Source organism: Gorilla gorilla, chromosome 5 (assembly GCF_029281585.2).
Source record: "Gorilla gorilla gorilla isolate KB3781 chromosome 5, NHGRI_mGorGor1-v2.1_pri, whole genome shotgun sequence".
Classification (NCBI taxonomy): Eukaryota; Metazoa; Chordata; class Mammalia; order Primates; family Hominidae; genus Gorilla; species Gorilla gorilla.
In genome coordinates this window covers 194,823,168-194,842,014 of record NC_073229.2, presented here as the reverse complement: position 1 = coordinate 194,842,014, position 18,847 = coordinate 194,823,168, and the positions used below count along the sequence as shown (strand labels likewise).

At 39.3% G+C, this 18,847-nt stretch overlaps 1 protein-coding gene across 2 annotated transcripts; it reads right to left on the bottom strand.

Annotated features, from left to right (window-relative positions):
• Positions 1–18,665, bottom strand: TBP (TATA-box binding protein). Of its 2 annotated transcripts, none has more exons than XM_004044987.4 (8): positions 18,453–18,665; positions 15,834–16,035; positions 10,710–11,128; positions 8,253–8,340; positions 5,884–5,975; positions 3,087–3,254; positions 1,362–1,456; positions 1–680 (listed from the first exon to the last, which is right to left on the bottom strand). In XM_004044987.4, the coding sequence occupies exons 2-8, from the start codon at positions 15,885–15,887 to the stop codon at positions 601–603; spliced, it is 996 nt and encodes a 331-aa protein (XP_004045035.3). In that variant the 5' UTR covers positions 15,888–16,035; positions 18,453–18,665; the 3' UTR covers positions 1–600. The 2 variants fall into 2 exon arrangements, with proteins under 2 accessions (XP_004045035.3, XP_018885303.2); XM_019029758.4 differs by having other exon boundaries at positions 15,834–16,038; positions 18,453–18,664.
• Between the last annotated feature and the right edge of the window lie 182 nt (positions 18,666–18,847).

Sequence of the window (18,847 nt, the reverse complement as noted above, 5' to 3'; positions counted from 1 at the left end):
TAACACTTTTATAAACTGCATTTATTGTACAGAGTACTCTGAAGAAAGAAAAAATATGTACAGCCATTCATTTTCATTAACACATGTATTCTGTCCTGCAATACTGGAGAGGTGGAATGTGTCTGGCACAGAAATAACCCCTAGGAGTTATAAATTAGAAAAACAACACTTTTAAAAAAGATTTTTACTTTTCTGGTAGAAATATAAAAACTGTGGTTCATGGGGAAAAACATTAAAATTAAAAAGTCCAATCAATTATAGAGGTGGCTTTAACACTTAAAGTTTTCTCCCTCAAACCAACTTGTCAACAGCAGTGTTTAAAATCTACATATAAATAAATGGGCAGCGCTGCCCAGATAGCAGCACGGTATGAGCAACTCACAGTCACGCTGCGCGGTGTTCTCAGTGCACAAATAATGCCCCTTTCTGGCATCCCGCGGTGGGCACTTACAGAAGGGCATCACCTGGTGCCGCACCCTGCAACTCAACTCAACATCCATCTTCTCACAACACCACCATTTAAAGGTACCAAAACAAACTGATTTGTTTAAAAAAAAAAAAAAAAAAGGGGGTGGGGGAGGCAAGGGTACATGAGAGCCATTACGTAGTCTTCCTGAATCCCTTTAGAATAGGGTAGATGTTTTCAAATGCTTCATAAATTTCTGCTCTGACTTTAGCACCTAAGAAGACAAGTTGGAGTAGAGATGAGAGACTGAAATGGCATTTCTTAACATATTAAGACAGTAAAATTCTTACCTTAAAGCTGCAAGCACAATTCTCACCATACCCAGTCAGATTAAGGCACAGGCATGAAAACATTAATGGTGGAATCCCTTGTCACAATCTTATTTTTGTTTATAAAACAATACTTTTAAAAAATCATCTTAGTGACTCCAGCATCTCATTCTATAACTCAAGAGGCATGTATTCACGCTTCTCTCCTTGGTCCTGAACCAGGCCATAAACCAAGCAGGACGGCAATGATAACAACTGAATCTTCTTCTCTGAATTGGTGCCTTCAACTAGACTCATTTCTGAATCTTCCTTTCTTGTCTCATAATCATATTGCTGAGGAATCCTAAAGCTTCAGATAACTAATTCCAAGTGAAAACACCATCTTTTGTTCAATGCAATGCTCACCTCCTCACTGTAAATGGAAGTCTGCTTGCAGAGCTGTGGTCAGACTTCCCTGCTCTCACTGTGCCTTTAGTGGGCACGTTTCTCATCAGACTTTGGGTGGGAGGCGTTTGTACAAGAAGCTAGCCCACTGTCCGAACACTGAAATTTCTTTTCAGCACTGAGAAAATGCCATACCCAAAACACTTACAAACTTTCAGATACTACTTCCTGTTACAACTTACCTGTTAATACAACTTTTCCAGAAACAAAAATAAGGAGAACAATTCTGGGTTTGATCATTCTGTAGATTAAACCAGGAAATAACTCTGGCTCATAACTAGAAGGAAAATTGCAAAAAGTTTAGAAATCAAGAGCTTTGTGTGCTTTTAGATAAAATGAGGACCTGTACAAGGAAAAATACTGAATAAACAAGCAAACCAGTCAAGAGGTAAAACACAGTTCTTCAAGCAGCATCAAAGGATAGAATAATTAAAGCAAGTGAGGCCGACTTGTAGTCGTCAGTTGATAACCACTGGATGGAAGGCTATTTGTCCTCCTATCACTTTACCCTATTTCTATTGAATCTGGATTTTCTGATTTAAGAAAAAGAGCCCTGTAGTTATGTCTGCAGTCTCTATATCATTAGATATAATGATATCTAATGCAGATAATAATCCTTTACTTTTACAGTCCTAATAATTATTATTACAGTCCTAATAATCATTTACTTCTAAGATCCAATACTGACAGTTTAACTTTTAATCATATCTTACTTCCTTAAATTGAAATATTCTCTAGCTGTCAATTGTGGTCAGGAAATTTAATCAAACTTATATACTAGCCTGAGAATTAACCTATACCTGATTAAGCTGTCTGACTGAATGGACTATTGGTATATATTCTTTTTTTTTTGAGACGGAGTCTTGCTGTGTCGCCCAGGCTGGAGTACAGTGGCACGATCTTGGCTCACTGCAACCTCCACCTCCTGGGTTCGAATGATTGTCCTGCCTCAGCCTCCCATGTAACTGGGATTACAGGCATGCACCACCATGTCCAGCTAATTTTTGTATTTTTAGTAGAGACGGGGTTTCACCATGTTGGCCAGGCTAGTCTTGAACTCCTGAACTCAAGTGATGTGCCTGCCTCGGCCTCCCAAAATGCTGGGATTACAGGCGTGAGCCACCAGGCCAGGCCTGGTACATATTCTTCTAAGCCTAGTAATCTCATTTTTCTCAGTTTGGAGAGACTGAAAACAGGATGCCTCTGTTTCTGTGTGTCTGACCTAAGACAAAATTCAGGACAGGCTTCTCTGAGGAAGAGTGGAATGGGTAGACATATGGAACTCAAGTGGGAGCTTCCTAGGTGAAAAGGGAAATGAGCATACTAGGCATAAAAGTGGCAAGTGCAAAGGCCTAGGGCAGGAGGAACCAAGTGAGCCCAAGGGACACACAGAACTAATGTGCCTGTGAACAGACACCAGAAGACCATGAGATGAAGCAGTGAGGTGGGCAGGGCTGCCTGCCTGTGAGTCTTCACCTGCAAGTAGCAGGGAAGATAATTAGAAAGTTGTTCCTATTGCTCAACTTCACACTTTGCTGGTAGATCTGACACAATGTTGACTAAAAGAGAAGATCCAAACTGGGAAAAAAAATTGATACAAGAGGTTAGGGTCAATTCATGCATTCCAAGTGTATTCAGCAATAAAATGATAAAACATACAGAAGTAGAATCAAATTCATTCCAGTAAAGGGGAGTTATGGGTACCACAAAGTGATAAGGGAAGCAGAGGCTGGTGAGGGTGATAAATATGACTGAGAACATCAGGAAGACAATGCAAGAATACATACAACTATAACCATGTCAACTGTTCTCATATACTGAATATTTTGCATGTGTTTTATTCTGAACAATGTTTAGATTATAAATGAACTGTTGCCAAGAACAATCATAATACATTTCAGACTTACCTACTAAATTGTTGGTGGGTGAGCACAAGGCCTTCCAACCTTATAGGAAACTTCACATCACAGCTCCCCACCATGTTCTGAATCTTGAAGTCCAAGAACTTAGCTGGAAAACCCAACTTCTGTACAACTCTAGCATATTTTCTTGCTGCCAGTCTGGACTGTTCTTCACTAGGGAAAGGAAAAAAGTGAGTTATTCATACTCAGAGCCAGCTAAAATACTTATTTAGACTAATAACTTATAAAAAGTCCAAAACAGTAAACTAATAAAGTGTAAACTGGTCAGCCTTCTTGCAATAGGAGAAAAGACTGACAGGCATTCACAATTCCTTATAAAGTATTCCTGGATCCTTGACAGAAAACTGTAGGCCTGCCAAATGACCTTTCAATCCGCCAAATTATTGTAGCCCTAGATTTTATGGATGTGAATTATCACCATCATCAATCATCACTATTTCTGTATTTTAGCCCATGCATTTCTACTGAGAGGAAAACTAACAAACTTCATTTTGATCAGAAAATGTTGATGAGATTTATTATTGAACAATGTATTCACTAATTCTATCCTCTTTTATACCAAGACTCATCATGAATAGACATTCCTATGTCATTTGTTGAATAAATACGACTCAGCAGTTCAGAGCTTACATAAGAAAAGCAGAATGTGGGCCAGGCATGGTGCCTCACGCCTGTAATCCCAAGCACTTTGGGAGGCCAAGGCGGATAGCTCACCTGAGGTCAAGAGTTCGAGACCAGCTTGGTCAACATGGTGAAACCCTATCTCTACTAAAAATACAAAAATTCGCCGGGCATGATGCCAGGCACCTGTAATCCCAGCTACTTGGGAGGCTGAGGCAGGAGAATCACTTGAACCTGGGAGGTGGAGGTTGCAGTGAGCCAAGATTGTGCCACTGCACTCCAGCCTAGGTGACTCTGCCAAAAAAAAAAAAAAAAAAAAAAAAAAGAAAAGAAAAGAAAAGAGAAGAGAAGAGAAAAAAGAAAAAAGAAAAGAGAAAAAGGAAGGCAGGCAGGCAGGTCGGGCACGGTGGCTCACACCTGTAATCCTAACACTTTGGGAGGCTGAGGCAGGCGGATCATGAGGTCAGGAGATTGAGACCATCCTGGCTAACATAGTGAAACTCCATCTCTACTAAAAATACAAAAATTAGCCAGGCATGGTGGTGGGCACCTGTAGTCTCAGCTACTCAGGAGGCTGAGGCAAGAGAATGGCGTGAACCCAGGAGGCGGAGCTTGCAGTGAGCCGAGATCACGCCACTGCGCTCCAGCCTGGGCGCAGAGCGAGACTCCATCTCAAAAACAACAACAACAACAAAAAAGAATGTGAAAATATTACCATAAAGAGACTATCAGGTGCAGGGGATCAGGAAGAACAAAAATCAAGCATATATATATATATATATATATATATATATATATATATATGCTACGCTTTTAAATTTCAGGTAAATTTATTGGTGGTTTCTTGTCTTGATGAAATAGTCATCCAACTAGATATACAATATTCAGTTTTCAGATGCTCTGGGACAAAAAGGCTAAATGCTGCATGAAAAGCTTGCCTTGATAAACCAAAAGTTTCTGATGTTCCATGCAGGGGAAAACAAGCAAACAAAAACGCTCTTAATTAAAGAGGTTACTACTGCATGTTGTGGCCAAGGGGAAGTGAAAGGCAAGAACACATCCTTGTCCTGCATTCTGAAAAAACTTGGAGATCAGGAGCCAGAATGTCCACACCAATGGCATTCCCATCACTGAAAGACAATTTCAAACTTCAGAATAAGCAAAAATATCCACAGCCCCCTTCTATGTGTTGGATACCTCCAAGTACATTTAATACTCTTTCATTTAAAAAGTTTTAGTTTATTTGTTCAGTTCATTTATGAAGCTAATGTCACTAATTTTCCCCCTAGTTTTTGACTTCTACCAAGTATATAAGCTCTGTTTAGAACAGTCAGGGCCGCAGAGTACTAACCTTCAGACAGGATCACTTCAGATGGAGAATATAGGCAATGACATTTTATAACAAGGGTGCATTCCTTAAGATCTGCACAACTCAAACACTATTAATGAAAGCTAGTTCCAGTGAGAAGGCAGGTTTCTGCGGCCAACACATGTGATGCTGTCACGCTGCCAGGCCCAATAAGGTCTGCAAAGCCCTTACACCATTAGCTTAGAAGTGTTTTAATTCTTGATCAATTTTTTCTTCCAAGATGTATTTGTGTTATTTACAATATTTTTCACATAAAGGGAATTTTATTAATAGTTCTGATGTTGTATTACATCTTACCTAATTTTTTTTTTTTCCTGGAGAAAGTGTCTTGTTCTGTCTCCCATGCTGGAGTACAGTAGCATGATCTCAGCTCACTGCAACCTCCACCTCCCGGATTTAAGCGATTCTCGTGCTTCAGCCTCCCAAGTAGCTGGGACTACAGATGTCCACTACCACGCCTGGCTAATTTTTGTATTTTTAGTAGAGATGGAGTTTCACCATGTTGGTCAGGCTGGTCTCAAACTCCTGGCCTCAAGTGATTTGCCCGCCTTGGTGAGACACCACGCCTGCCCATATCTAATTTTTAAGAAAATGAAATCACTGCTATCTAACATTAATAGAATCAAATAATAAATAAATAAATAAAAATAATTAATAGAATCATATTAAAATGGTTTTTATAAGAAAGCAATAATAACATGTTAAAGTGCTAACCTAATAACCTAAAAACAATGAGATATCACCTTTTCATTCATAACCCATAGACCAGAAGAATGAATTTCTTACGGCTACCTCTTGGCTCCTGTGCACACCATTTTCCCAGAACTGAAAATCAGTGCCGTGGTTCGTGGCTCTCTTATCCTCATGATTACTGCAGCAAACCGCTACAATGGTCAGAGAGAATCATTAGTGAGGTCATGCCAAATTGCTCAATTTTGTTAGGAGAACCACCCATTGACAAAAAAATCACAACTGGTAGGAAGGACATAGTACATCTAGTTATCAAAATATTTGTCCTGTATTTCTGTATATCTGTAAAGGATTTGCATACACCACACGTAACAAATATTCCTTTGCATAAGGAGCAGAAAATAATCAATTGTGACTAAGTTATACCAAATCTGTATGTTCTTTCACATGAGCATTCCATCAAGAGAAATGTTTGCAAAATTTGGTTATGTTCTCAATAAATACAAGTGCTTCTGTTTCTACTTTATATTTGCTGCTTATCATGACTATAGCTTCTCTAATGATACATTTTGTTTTATTAATATGAATTTTGAGGCAAATAAACCAATAAACCTTTTCTACCTTACTGGAATTAATAAATCAGATTACAAGCCTATCAATACGTAATGAAGTAAAATCATGCTTCCAATTGGTCTTTAGAAACAATATTAATGTATTAAACATTAGGAAAAAAACACAGTTTTAACTTTTATTTTCTGCTTTTTATGCTTGAAACATGTTAATTCTTTCAGAAGATTTTCTTGCTAAGGTGGTAACTCAAGGGGAAAATATTCCAACTGTGGGCTGAATTAATGGCCTCAGTTATTAGGTACATGATAAAAAGCAAATAATTACTTTGAAACAACTTAAATATTTTAATACATTTAATTATACAATAAAAACCTATATGTTTCTAATTAAGACAACTCTTTGACAAACTAGATTGCTTTAACAATTTTATTTTTTTATTTTATTAATTTTTTTTTTAGAGACAGAGTCTCACTTTGTTGCCCAGACTGGAGTGCAGTGGTGCAATCATGGCTCACTGCAGCCTCGAATTCCTGAGCTCAAGAGATCCTTCTGTCTTAGCCTCCCAAGTAGCTGGGATTATAGGTGTGTGCCACCAACCCCAGATAATTTTTTAAATTTTCTGATGAAACAAGGCCTTGCTATGTTGCCCAGGCTTGTCTTGAACTTTGGCCTCAAGCAATCCTCCCACCTTGGCCTCCCAAAGTGCTGGAATTACAGGTCTGAGTCACCATGCCTGGCTTTTAACAATTTTAGTTTAAAACCTGCTCTATGTCTTCCCTGTAATTTTATCAACATCTAAAAAAGCTAGCAGTATATAGTAGTTTATATACGTCCCAAGAAAAGCCTAGCTATTTTGAATTTCCAGAATTTCCTCTACTATTTTTATTGGTTAAATATCACTTCACTTAAGATCATAAAGTAATAAAATTATGTATTCAACTAAATGTGATTATAATAGATGAAAGATTAAATTCTTAGAATGCTACATGTCATACAGACTCATTATGAGTGGTTAAAAGGTGATTTTCAGACCCTTAGCTATCTTTCAGATCTTAGGCATTATGTTTCAGGGATTTTAAAATGCACCCTAAGTCCATTACTTAACATTTCTCTCAACCCAGCTAATGTTTATCCAAATTACTTTGCCTACTATAGCTGGCTAACATCATCCCTATACATATATAAAATTCTTCACATGATCCCAATACAATACATATATAACTTAGCTTATTTTATAGACTGCTGTACTCCCAGGGATTCTTATATCACAGACACTCAATAAAAGATACAAAACAATGCACATTTTACTTTAGATCTTCATTTTATTGGTGTCAAGGAATAAGCATAACACAAACTCTTTGATATACAGATTTTTTTTTTGAGGCAGAGTCTCGCTCTGTTGCCAGGCTGGAATGCAATGGCGCAATCTCCGCTCACTGCAACCTCTGCCTCCCAGGATCAAGTGATTCTCCTGCCTCAGCCTCCCAAGTAGCCGGGATTACAGGCGCATGCCACCACTCCCGGAAAATTTTTGTATTTTTAGTAGAGACGGGGTTTCACTATGTTGACCAGGATGGTCTTGAACTCCTGACCTCAGATGATCCGCCCACCTCTGCCTCCCAAAGTGCTGGGATTACACATGTGAGCCACCAAGCCCGGCCAATTTTTTTTTTTTTTAAGAGACAGGGTCTTGCCATGTTGCCTGGGCTGGTGTTGAACTCCTAGGTTCAAGAAATTCTCCTTCCTCAGCCTCCCAAAGTGCTGGGATTACAGGCATTAGCCACTGTGCCTTGCCTGATCTACAGACATTTGTTTTATAGCGTGAAATACATTAAAATATAGAGACATGGCAGAGGAGACAAAAAAGAAAAAAAAAAGAAATACATTAAAATAGATCTAACCTTGGGATTATATTCGGCGTTTCGGGCACGAAGTGCAATGGTCTTTAGGTCAAGTTTACAACCAAGATTCACTGTGGATACAATATTTCTGTAAGAGATTTAAAAAGAAAACACGACTATTTAAATTACTTAAGTTTCATTGGATGAGGTGTTAGAAATTATGCAGACATCTGATTATTTCAACCAGGCTTTACTTTTTTTTAATTGCTCACATTTATTGTTTAACAAGTATCATGCACATGTTGAGCATTTTATATAGATTATTCCATTTAATACTTATAACGCACTGAGGTAGAAGTTACCAGTATTCCCACATTTGGATAAATAAGCTGAGGCTTAAAGGTAGTGCAACTTGCTCAGGACGCAATGGCTCCCAAGTGGAGGAGCCAGGATTTGAGTCTGTCTGTCTCCAGAGCCTGCCCTTAGCCTTCTCACAGACAAACTCAATTCTCATCTGTGAGCTCTGAAAAGCTACCACCACCACCCTATTCCTAAGTAACTATTTATAATGAAAACAAGCAGGCATGAACTGCCCAGTTCTCTCAAAGTAAGTATCTTTTGAAAAACAAGAGCTAAGTGTCTTTAGCAAAAAAAAAGGCAAAACCCTGCTTTCTCTTCTAATTAACTATCAGTAAAGAAGGATAACTGGAGCCATCTGGGTCCACTGACCCTTTTCATTTCTCAGTGTTCTTAAATCACTTAACGAATAACTTATACAAGGATAAGGATATACTAAAAAGCAACTCTATTAGAAATTTTAATAAAAATTTAAACAACAAACCCACATTTTCATTATACATTTTTCTGCTTATAAAAGTATATATAGTTGAAATGGGCAATGCCCTTTGAATGCAATTAACTGCTCAACAACTGTCTCGCATGGACCTGGAAATCACCATCCCAAGAATATGGAGTCCAGATTTCAAATACATAGGTTCAAATACAATAGGTTTTAGCTCATTGTTGCTTCTGGTTCTTTTTCTTGTACTGTCAAAATGCAATACTTTTGAAAACTTGATGGCTCATAATTTTTTTCAAAAGAGAATGGCAGTCTATGATACGCAACTGTAAAGCCAATTAGCTTGATCCACACAACGAATGTTTTCATTTCCATATCATCTATTTCCTTCCAATCACCGTTGTATACACACCTGCCTTTAGCATTTGTCCACTTATGAACTATACCAAGTAGATTTTAGTATATCTATCACAACTTTAGTCACATAATTGTTAAATGTATTCTTACACATTTTCATTAATTAAATATTTACCTTAATCCCTCTTAAGCCTACAAGATTGAGAGGGCACTGAACTACCACCCGGGAGGGTTCTTAGTAGATAGTGGAAATTCAGGAATGTGGATGACTGGATGCTCTGGGGAGTATCAGAACAACAAAGGCACTCGCAAGAAACAAACACCTGACTGTACTGTTTATAATTTATTATTTAAATCAGAAATGCAAACTTAAATATTCCTGGGAGTCAGACAAGCATGCTGGACACATGGGAGTGGTATAGACAAGGGTGAGCTAAAAAGGGCTCTCTCTAAAATCACTAAAATTACTTTGTTTTTAAAATTGGGTGTGGGGTCAAACAAAATTGTGGAGGCAAGATTTAGGTCTTTGGGTGAAAGTCAGCATCCACGATTACACACCACTTAGTTCCAAAAATGATCAGAGATAGCTTATAAACAACAACCGTATATGTAACAAGGTGAATAAATGCAAATAGGAAATACTAGATCTAAAGGGAGTATGAAGGAGGAAGGTATCTGTACAAGAAAACTGAGGAGATGCACAGACTGCAAGTAACCTTTTAATTTGGTCATAAGCTTTCTAAAATGAAAAGCTATACACTTCTTATTGACTGGGATTATTTGGAAATATTTGCTGGTTTTTCAGGAAGATGAAATTATTTCCTACCCCTACTACACTGTTACATATAGAACCCACTTCATTTAGGTAGAAAAATCCATTTATGACAAAAACAGTCATCTTCATTTTGTGGGAAGGACACAGACCTTCAAAGATTTATATGCAGCCCCCATAGTAAAAACAAAAAACAAGAACTACCAGAAATTATACTGATATTGTGACTAAAGACCTAAAATAGCATAAGGGAAAGAGACTACATAACATTGTGATTTAGCGATATCAGATACAGGGAAATGTCTATAATATAATAATAACGACAGTGAAAGTCAGATTAAATTTTATTGGCTCAGGTATGTAAACACAAATGATCACATTTCTAAACCTGTTAAGAGCCTTTTACTGAGGACACTGACTAAGATAGCTTTGCTTCCCTTTCCCAAGTGTGAAATAAAGCAAATTTTGATACACAATTACCATTAGTGCCACTCCCTCCCTTAATAAAAGGATCCATCTGAAAACAGAGCAGGAACACAACTCAAAGGGACTCCTAAGTGGGAGGAAACATAAAACACCAAGTACTCACTGCAGCTGCGGTACAATCCCAGAACTCTCCGAAGCTGGCGTGGCAGGAGTGATGGGGGTCATGGGGGTCATGGGGGAGGGATACAGTGGAGTGGTGCCCGGCAAGGGTGCAGTTGTGAGAGTCTGTGAGTGGAAGAGCTGTGGTGCCTGGCCTGAGGTTCCCTGTGTTGCCTGCTGGGACGTTGACTGCTGAACGGCTGCAGCTGCCACTGCCTGTTGCTGCTGCTGCTGCTGCTGCTGCTGCTGCTGTTGCTGTTGCTGCTGCTGCTGCTGTTGTTGCTGCTGCTGTTGTTGCTGCTGCTGCCTTTGCTGCTCTTCCAAAATAGACAGACTATTGGTGTTCTGAATAGGCTGTGGGGTCAGTCCAGTGCCATAAGGCATCATTGGACTAAAGATAGGGATTCCGGGAGTCATGGCACCCTGTGGAAAGCAAGGAGAAAAACAGGTTAGGCTGACTGCTGCTAAGTGTTTGTGGAACTTTCTTGGTGGAACAGCAGGTCAGATGTGCAAAGACAGATGCCTTCGGAGAATAATGGGGTTATTAAACATTAATTACGGAAGAACCAGCTATTCTTATACACATTGCTTTCTTCTTTAATACCACACAGTGGATAAACATGAAGAAAAATTGATAAACTGAACTTCGGAAAAATTAAAAACTTCTGTTCTTTGAAAGACACCATTGAGAAAATTAAAAGGCAGGCCACAGACTGGGAAAAAAAATACCTATAATACATACATCTGAGAAAGGACTGATAAACAGAATAATAAAGAGCTCTGACAACTCCATAAAAGAAGATCAACAAATAAAATAATAAAAAAGGGGAAAAGATGTGAAGGACATATTACAAATGAAGATACAGGCATACCTCGGAGATACTACGGGTTAGGTTCCAGACCATCTCAATAAAGCAAACAGCATGAATTTTTTGGTTTCCCAGTGTCTACAAAAGTTATGTTAGCACTATAGTCTATTAAGTGTGCAATAGCATTATGTCTAATAATATGTACATAACTTAATTTAAAAATGCTTTATTGCTAAAAATGCTAACAATCATGTGAGCCTGCAGCAAATCATAATCTTTTTGCTGACAGAGGATCTTGCCTCAATGTTGATGGCTGCTGACTGATCAGGGTGGTAGCTGTGGCAATTTCTTAAAATAAGACTGACGAAGTTTGCCACACTGACTGACTCTTCCTTTCACTGAAGATGTCTCTGTAGCATATGATACTATTTGACAGCATTTTACCCACACTAGAACTTATTTCAAAATTGGAGTCAATCTTCTCAAACCCTGCTGCTGCTTTATCAGCTAAGTTTATGTAATATTCTAAAGTCATCAGTTCTTCACCAGGAGTCAATTCTATCTCAAGAAACCACTTTCTTTGCTTACCCACAAGAAGCAACTCCTCATCTGTTCAGGTTTTATCAAAAAATTGCAGCAATTCAGTCACATCTTCAGATTCACTTCTAATTCTAGTTCACTTGCTATTTCCACTACACCTGCAGTAACTTCTAGCACTGAAGTCTAGAACCTCTCAATGTCATCCACGGGGGTTGGAATCAACCTCTTCCAAACTCTTACTCATGTTGATATTTCACCCTCCTCCCAAGAATCATGAACATTCTTAATGGCATCTAGAATGGTGAATCTTTTTCAGAAGGTTTTCAATTCACTTTGCCCAGATTCATCAGAGGAATCACTATCTATAGCAGCTACAGCATATGTCCCTCCCTGCTTCCTTTCTTTGAGACAGGGTCTCCGTTGTAGCCTTTAACTTCTGGACTCAAGTGACCCTCCCGCCTCAGCCTTCCAAGTAGCTGGGACTACAGGCACATGCCACCATGACCAGCTAATTAAAAAAAAATTTTTGTGTGTGGCAACAGGGACTTGTTTTGTTACCCAGGTTGGTCTCGAGCTCCTAGCTTTGAGTGATCCTTCCACCTTGGCCTCCCAAAGTACTGAGATTACAAGCATGAGCCACCATGCCCTGCTGTATTTCTTAAATAGTAAAGAATTGAAAGTTGAAATTACTCTTTGATCCATGGGATGAAGAATGGATATATTATTTAAGCAGGCATGAAAACAATATTAATCTCCTTGTTCTTCTCCATCAGAGCTTGTGGACAACTAGTTACACTGTCAGTGAGTAATATTTTGAAATGAAACTTTTTTTCTGAGCAGATCTCAAAGAGCTTAAAATATCCAGCAAATCATGCTGTAAACAGATGTGCTCTCATCAGGTTTTGTTGTTCTGTTTACTGAGAACAGGCAGAGTAGATTTAGCGTAATTCTTAAGGGCTCTATGATTTTAGAACAGTACATGAGCATTGGCTTCAATTTAAAGTCACCAGCTCTATTAGCCCCTAACTACAGTCAGCCAATCCTCTGAAGCTTTGAAGCTAGGCATTGATTTCTCCTCTCTAGCTATAAAAGTCCTAGACAGCATCTTCTTCCAGTAGAAGGCTGTTTCATCTACATTAAAAATCTATTATTTAGTATAGTCACCTTCATCAAGTATCTCAGCTAGATCTTCCAGATAACTTGCTGCTTCATGTTGCATTTTTATGTTGTGGAGAAGGCTTCTCTCCTTAAAGCTCTGAATAAACCTCTGCTAGTTTCAAAACTTTCTTCTACAGCTTCCTCTCCTCTCTCAGCCTTTACAGAATTGAAGAGAGTTAAGGCCTTGCTCTGTATTACACTTTGGCTTAAGGGGATGTGTGGGTGGTATGATCTTCTATCCAGACCACTCAAACTTTCTCCATATAAGCAATAAGGCTGTTTTGCTTTCTTATCACTTGTGGGTTTACTGGAGTAGCACTTCTAATTTCCTTTAAGAACTTTTCCCTTGCATTCACAACTTGGCTAACTATTTGGTGCAAGAGGCCTAGCTTTTAGCCTATCTCAGCTTTCAACATGCCTTCTTCACTAAGTATAATCATTTCTAGTTTTTGGTTTCAAATGAGAGATGTGCAGCTCTTCCCTTCATCTGAACACTTAATTAAAAGTCACTGTAAGGTTATTAATTAGCCTAATTTCCATATTGTTGTGTCTCAAGGAATAGGGAAGACCAAGGAGAGGGAGAGAGATGGGGGAATGGCTGGTCAAGTTGTAGACATTTATCAATTAAGTTCCTGTATTATACAGATGCAGTTTATGGCATTCAATAATAATTACAATAGTAACATCAAAGATCACTGATCACAATAACAGATAATAATGAAAAGGTTTGACTAGGCACAGTGGCTCATGCCTGTAATCCCAACACTTTGGGAGGCCAAGGCGGATGGATCACTTGCAGCCAGTAGTTTGACACCAGCATGGTGAAACTCCGTCTCCACTAAAAATACAAAATTTAGCTGGGTGTGGTGGCGCATGCCTGTAATCCCAGCTACTCGGGAGGCTGAGGCAGGAGAATCGCTTGAACACGGGAGATGGAGGTTGCAGTGAGCCAAGACTGCACCACTGCACTCCAGCCTGGGCAACAGAGTGACTGAAAAAAAAAATAAAAAAAAAAAAGAAAAAGAAAAAGTTTGATAACAGTAACATATAATAATGAAAAAGTTTGAAATCCTGCAAAAATTACCAAAATCTAATACCAAGACATGAAGTGAGTACACACTGTTGGAAAAATAATGCCAACAGACTTGCTGGGTCCAGGTTTACCACAACCTTCAATTTGTCAAACATGCAGTAAAGTGAAGTGCAGTAAAGTGAGGTGGGCCTGTGTATGAGTGGCTGACAAGCACTTGCCAAGGTGCTCAGAAACATTAGTAATCAGGCAAATAAAAATCAAAACCACAATAAGATACTACTAAGCAATCATTAGAGTGAAAGTAAAAAGACTGACAGCAGAAAGTGTTGGTGAGGATGTGGAGCAACTTAAATCTCTTATGCTGCAAAACAATACAGCCACTTCAGAAAACAGTTTGGCAGTTTCTTATAAAGTTATACATATACCAATATAGGACCTAGCAATCCTACTCCTAAGTATTTACCCATGAGAGTAAAAACAGTGCATTCAAAGTCTACACAAATGTTTACAGTGCTTTCATTCACAATAGCTCCAAACTGGAAAGACCCCAAATGTGTGCAACTGGAGAATGGATGAACTGTGGAACATCCAAACGATGGAGTGACACTTAGCTATACAATGGATTAACTACTGATATACAAACAGTATACTGGGCTAAGAAGTCAGACATACACAAAAAAGCATACACTCTAATTCCATCTATATGAAATTCTAGAATAGACAAAACTAATCTTCAGCATTGAAAAGCAGATTCAGTAGTTACCTGGGGCCAACAGAGTGACTATAAAGGGGAAGAAGGGACTTTTTAAGGTAACTGAAATGTTCTGTAACTTATACATTATATATAATTATCAAAACAGACACTTAAAATGAGTTTTTTTGTATGTAAATTATATTTCAACAAAAGTTATTGATTTTTTTTTTTTTTTTTTGACACAGAGTCTCGCTCTGTCTCCCAGGCTAGAGTGCAGTGGCACGACCTCTGCTCACTGCAACCTCCACCTCCTGGATTCAAGCAATTCTCCCTGCCTCAGCCTCCCGAGTAGCTGGGATTACAGGCACCCACCACAACACCTGGCTAATTTTTGTATATTTTGTAGAGATGAGGTTTCGCCACGTTGGCCAGGCTGGTCTCGAACTCCTGACCTCAGGTGATCCGCCCACCTTGGCCTCCCAAAGTGCTGGGATTACAGGCGTGAGCCACTGCACCCAGGCTGAAAAATTTTTAAAGTAGATGGGTGGTTGAGAGCTTGAAATGTAAAAGGGGAAAAATAAAACTAGAAAATAATTTGGTGAGGGTGATTTTCAAAATCAAAGACCCTATACAGTCATTTGGAACATTCTCATAAGTGTTTATCAAAAGATTAGGTGTTTCATAAATATATAACTTAGCTTCCAAACAGACTTCCCAAATAAACACCATTGTGCCTATTCAAAGCCTAATAGAACTTCTCAACAAAATAAGGCTTAAAAAATATATTAAATCATTTTCAAAAACAGATCATTAAATGCCCTTCCTTGCCTTTTGATACCATCTCTTGCAGTTCAGATTTCCACCCTCCCTATTCTCTCCCTCCTGCTATATTACCTGAGGGGAGGCCAAGCCCTGAGCGTAAGGTGGCAGGCTGTTGTTCTGATCCATGATGTTCACTTTCTTCTTGGCAAACCAGAAACCCTTGCGCTGGAACTCGTCTCACTATTCAATTTTTTCCTAGAGCATCTCCAGCACACTCTTCTCAGCAACTTCCTCAATTCCTTGGGTTATCTTCACACGCCAAGAAACAGTGATGCTGCTTTGGAAAAAAGTCTAAAGTTTAATTTAAGGATCCAGGTAACCTGTACAGTCCTATAAGCCAGTTCTATGGCTATACAAAACACAAACATGAAAACATGAAAAGTTATTTTGGAATACATTTGTTTTTACCTTATAATCCTAAAGTTTTATTCCTTCCATGTTTCCGGCGATTGCATGTAAAATCGCCAACAAAACAAAAATCATTTTGTTACATGTTTAAATACTCGGAAAATGCTCAAAATCGAGCTGTCATAAGCAGCATTAAAAACTTTTGAGGAAAAACACCTAGAGAAAAATAATTCCTAAGCAAAATATATTATCAGAGCAGAATATTCACTAAGCACTGTATACACAGCACTGTTAGGCAAAGTTTAGATCTTTAAATATTCCAATTTTACATCCTCTACAATGTCTTGGGCAAAAAATTAAGTAAATATCAAATTCAATCCAATATACTTCAGAGTGATCATTTATCAAGCTCCTACTGTAATGAAACTGTAAAAAAAAAGCTGCACAAAGATAAAACCCTGAATTTTTATGAATGTAATAACCTTACCTCTTTAGAACACATTAATGCAAACTGTGCCTGTTATCTGACTTTTCTTAAATCATCATCACTTTACTCACTACACATCTGAAATGAGTTTATAACAACACATTCTCACATAGAACTCAGAGGTCTCAAAGTTACAAATTATATGTCCAAAGATCCTTCAGGCATATGCACTTCAAGCATGTGCTGGTACAGAACAGACACTCAGATATTTGCTGAATGTATGAAAGACTCTGACGATCACTTTGAAAAGGCAAAGGCCCCCAAAGACTATCTATCCTACATACTCATCACTGAAAAACAGTCCAAAAAAGAAAGCAAGCTCTGCTTCTGGAAATAAATATATCAGAGATATTTTTTAAAATATACTTTTTTTTTTGACAGTTATCCTATAATAACAATAACAGAAGTCCTGCAGATGAGGATATACAGATAGGAGGATATAGTCCTTGGCATCAAAGTGTTCAATATGAAGGGTATGCAAATAACTACTGTAAAACATAGTATTATAATAGCAGGTATGGTCTAAGCTAAGTTCCTTGAATGCAGAAACCAGCCTACATGTGTTTGTGATCTCTGCATCTAGCACTGTGCCTGGAATACAGTATGTGATCATGAATGAGCCCATATACACCCCTGGAAGAGAAGACAATATAGACTAACAGCCAATCACTGTGAAGAGAGCGCAGTGTTTTCACAAAGCAGGGACCATCTAACTTGGGTCTCACAAGGTAAGTAGGAATTTACACATCAGGGCTTCAGACAAAAGAGAAATCAAGCAGAAAGAGACAACAGATTGAAAAAGCACGCAGTATGCAGGCGACAAGCTTAGTATGACTGTATAGAAGGTCACTGCAGGAGATGAGACAGCACATATTGGTGGGCTCATACTATCAGGAGTTTTCAATGTTATTGCATAGGCAATAATAACAGTTATGGAATTTTGGAAGTGCAGTATGAACAGATCTAATTTGGCAAGACTAGATGAATTTGAGAGGAGTAAAACTGGAGGATGGAAGTTCCGTTTCAGGAATCTAAGGTTGAGGCAAGAGATAGTGACGGCAGGATTTAAAGCCAATATAAGTATGATTAGAGATTTATCCAGGATCTTCGGTGGCTTCAGGCCACTTTTTGCAAGTAAGTCTACAGAAGAAACCGCATAGTGATTACTGCACTAATTTATCCTCAGAAAAGGGTTGTTTGCTGGGTATCTTCATCTCTTGGAAATTGAAACATCAAATCCGATATTTTTTGGAGGCAATCAAATTAATTCTGCATAGCCTTCTAGTGTCTGTATAACTAAATGGAGCACAGCCTTTTCACAGAAAAGTCTACCTAGAGATTTGGAAAACCATGATGGCCTGAACCGAGAGACGGGAGACCCTGCAAATAAAGTGGTGTGTATTATATCTTAAGCGCTACCGTGCCCGCTGTCTCAGGCTTCTGACAAAATATTTAAGTCTCAATGTTGGCAGCAAACAGGCGGCCACAGATCTGGGTGAATCTGCTTCTAACATGGAGAAGAAGCGGATGGCAGGACAGGGCAGGGTAAACTTAGGGTCTTCGTTGCAAGGGACTGTCCTGTCCCGCCCGCCGCCGCCCAGCCAGCCAGTAGTACCCTGAGCCCCACAATCGTACGATGGGAAGCCGCCTGCGAAACACAGCAGAGTAGGGCACCAGGCAGGAGCGGCGGCCGAGTGGCCGTTACAGGCCGGAACGGCAGCAGCACGAAAGGGAGGAACGTCCCCCGAGGGGCCTGCACGCCCGCCAATTCCTAGTCTCTTCCCCACCATTGCCCCCAGGCCTCAATACAGTGGTCGCCTTCGCCCGAACCGTCAGAAAAGAGTACAATCTGTTACCTGGGTCACTGCAAAGATCACTATGGGCCAGCGGAAGCGAACTTAAACAGCCGGCGGCCCAGGCGCCCGCCACAGCGAACCTGCCCGACCTCACTGAACTCCTGGCGCGCGTTGATAATGTCACTTCCGCCAGTTCTGCCCTCGGCTTCAGCGAGTTGCTCCCACTAGGGCCGAGGCCATGAGAAGTGTGAGCATAGGTCACTTCCTGTGTTTCCATAGGTAAGGAGGGGCGAAGCTCTTGAGGAGTTCCGGGGCGGGGCCGCCGTGCCACAGCCATCTCTAATTCGCCCTTGCTGGACGTAGGAAAGATCGATTTTTAGATGGCGTGTGTCTGTATATGTGTGAGTGTGTTTTGTTGTTGTTGTTGTTTAAAGCAACTAGCGGCGTTACCTTTG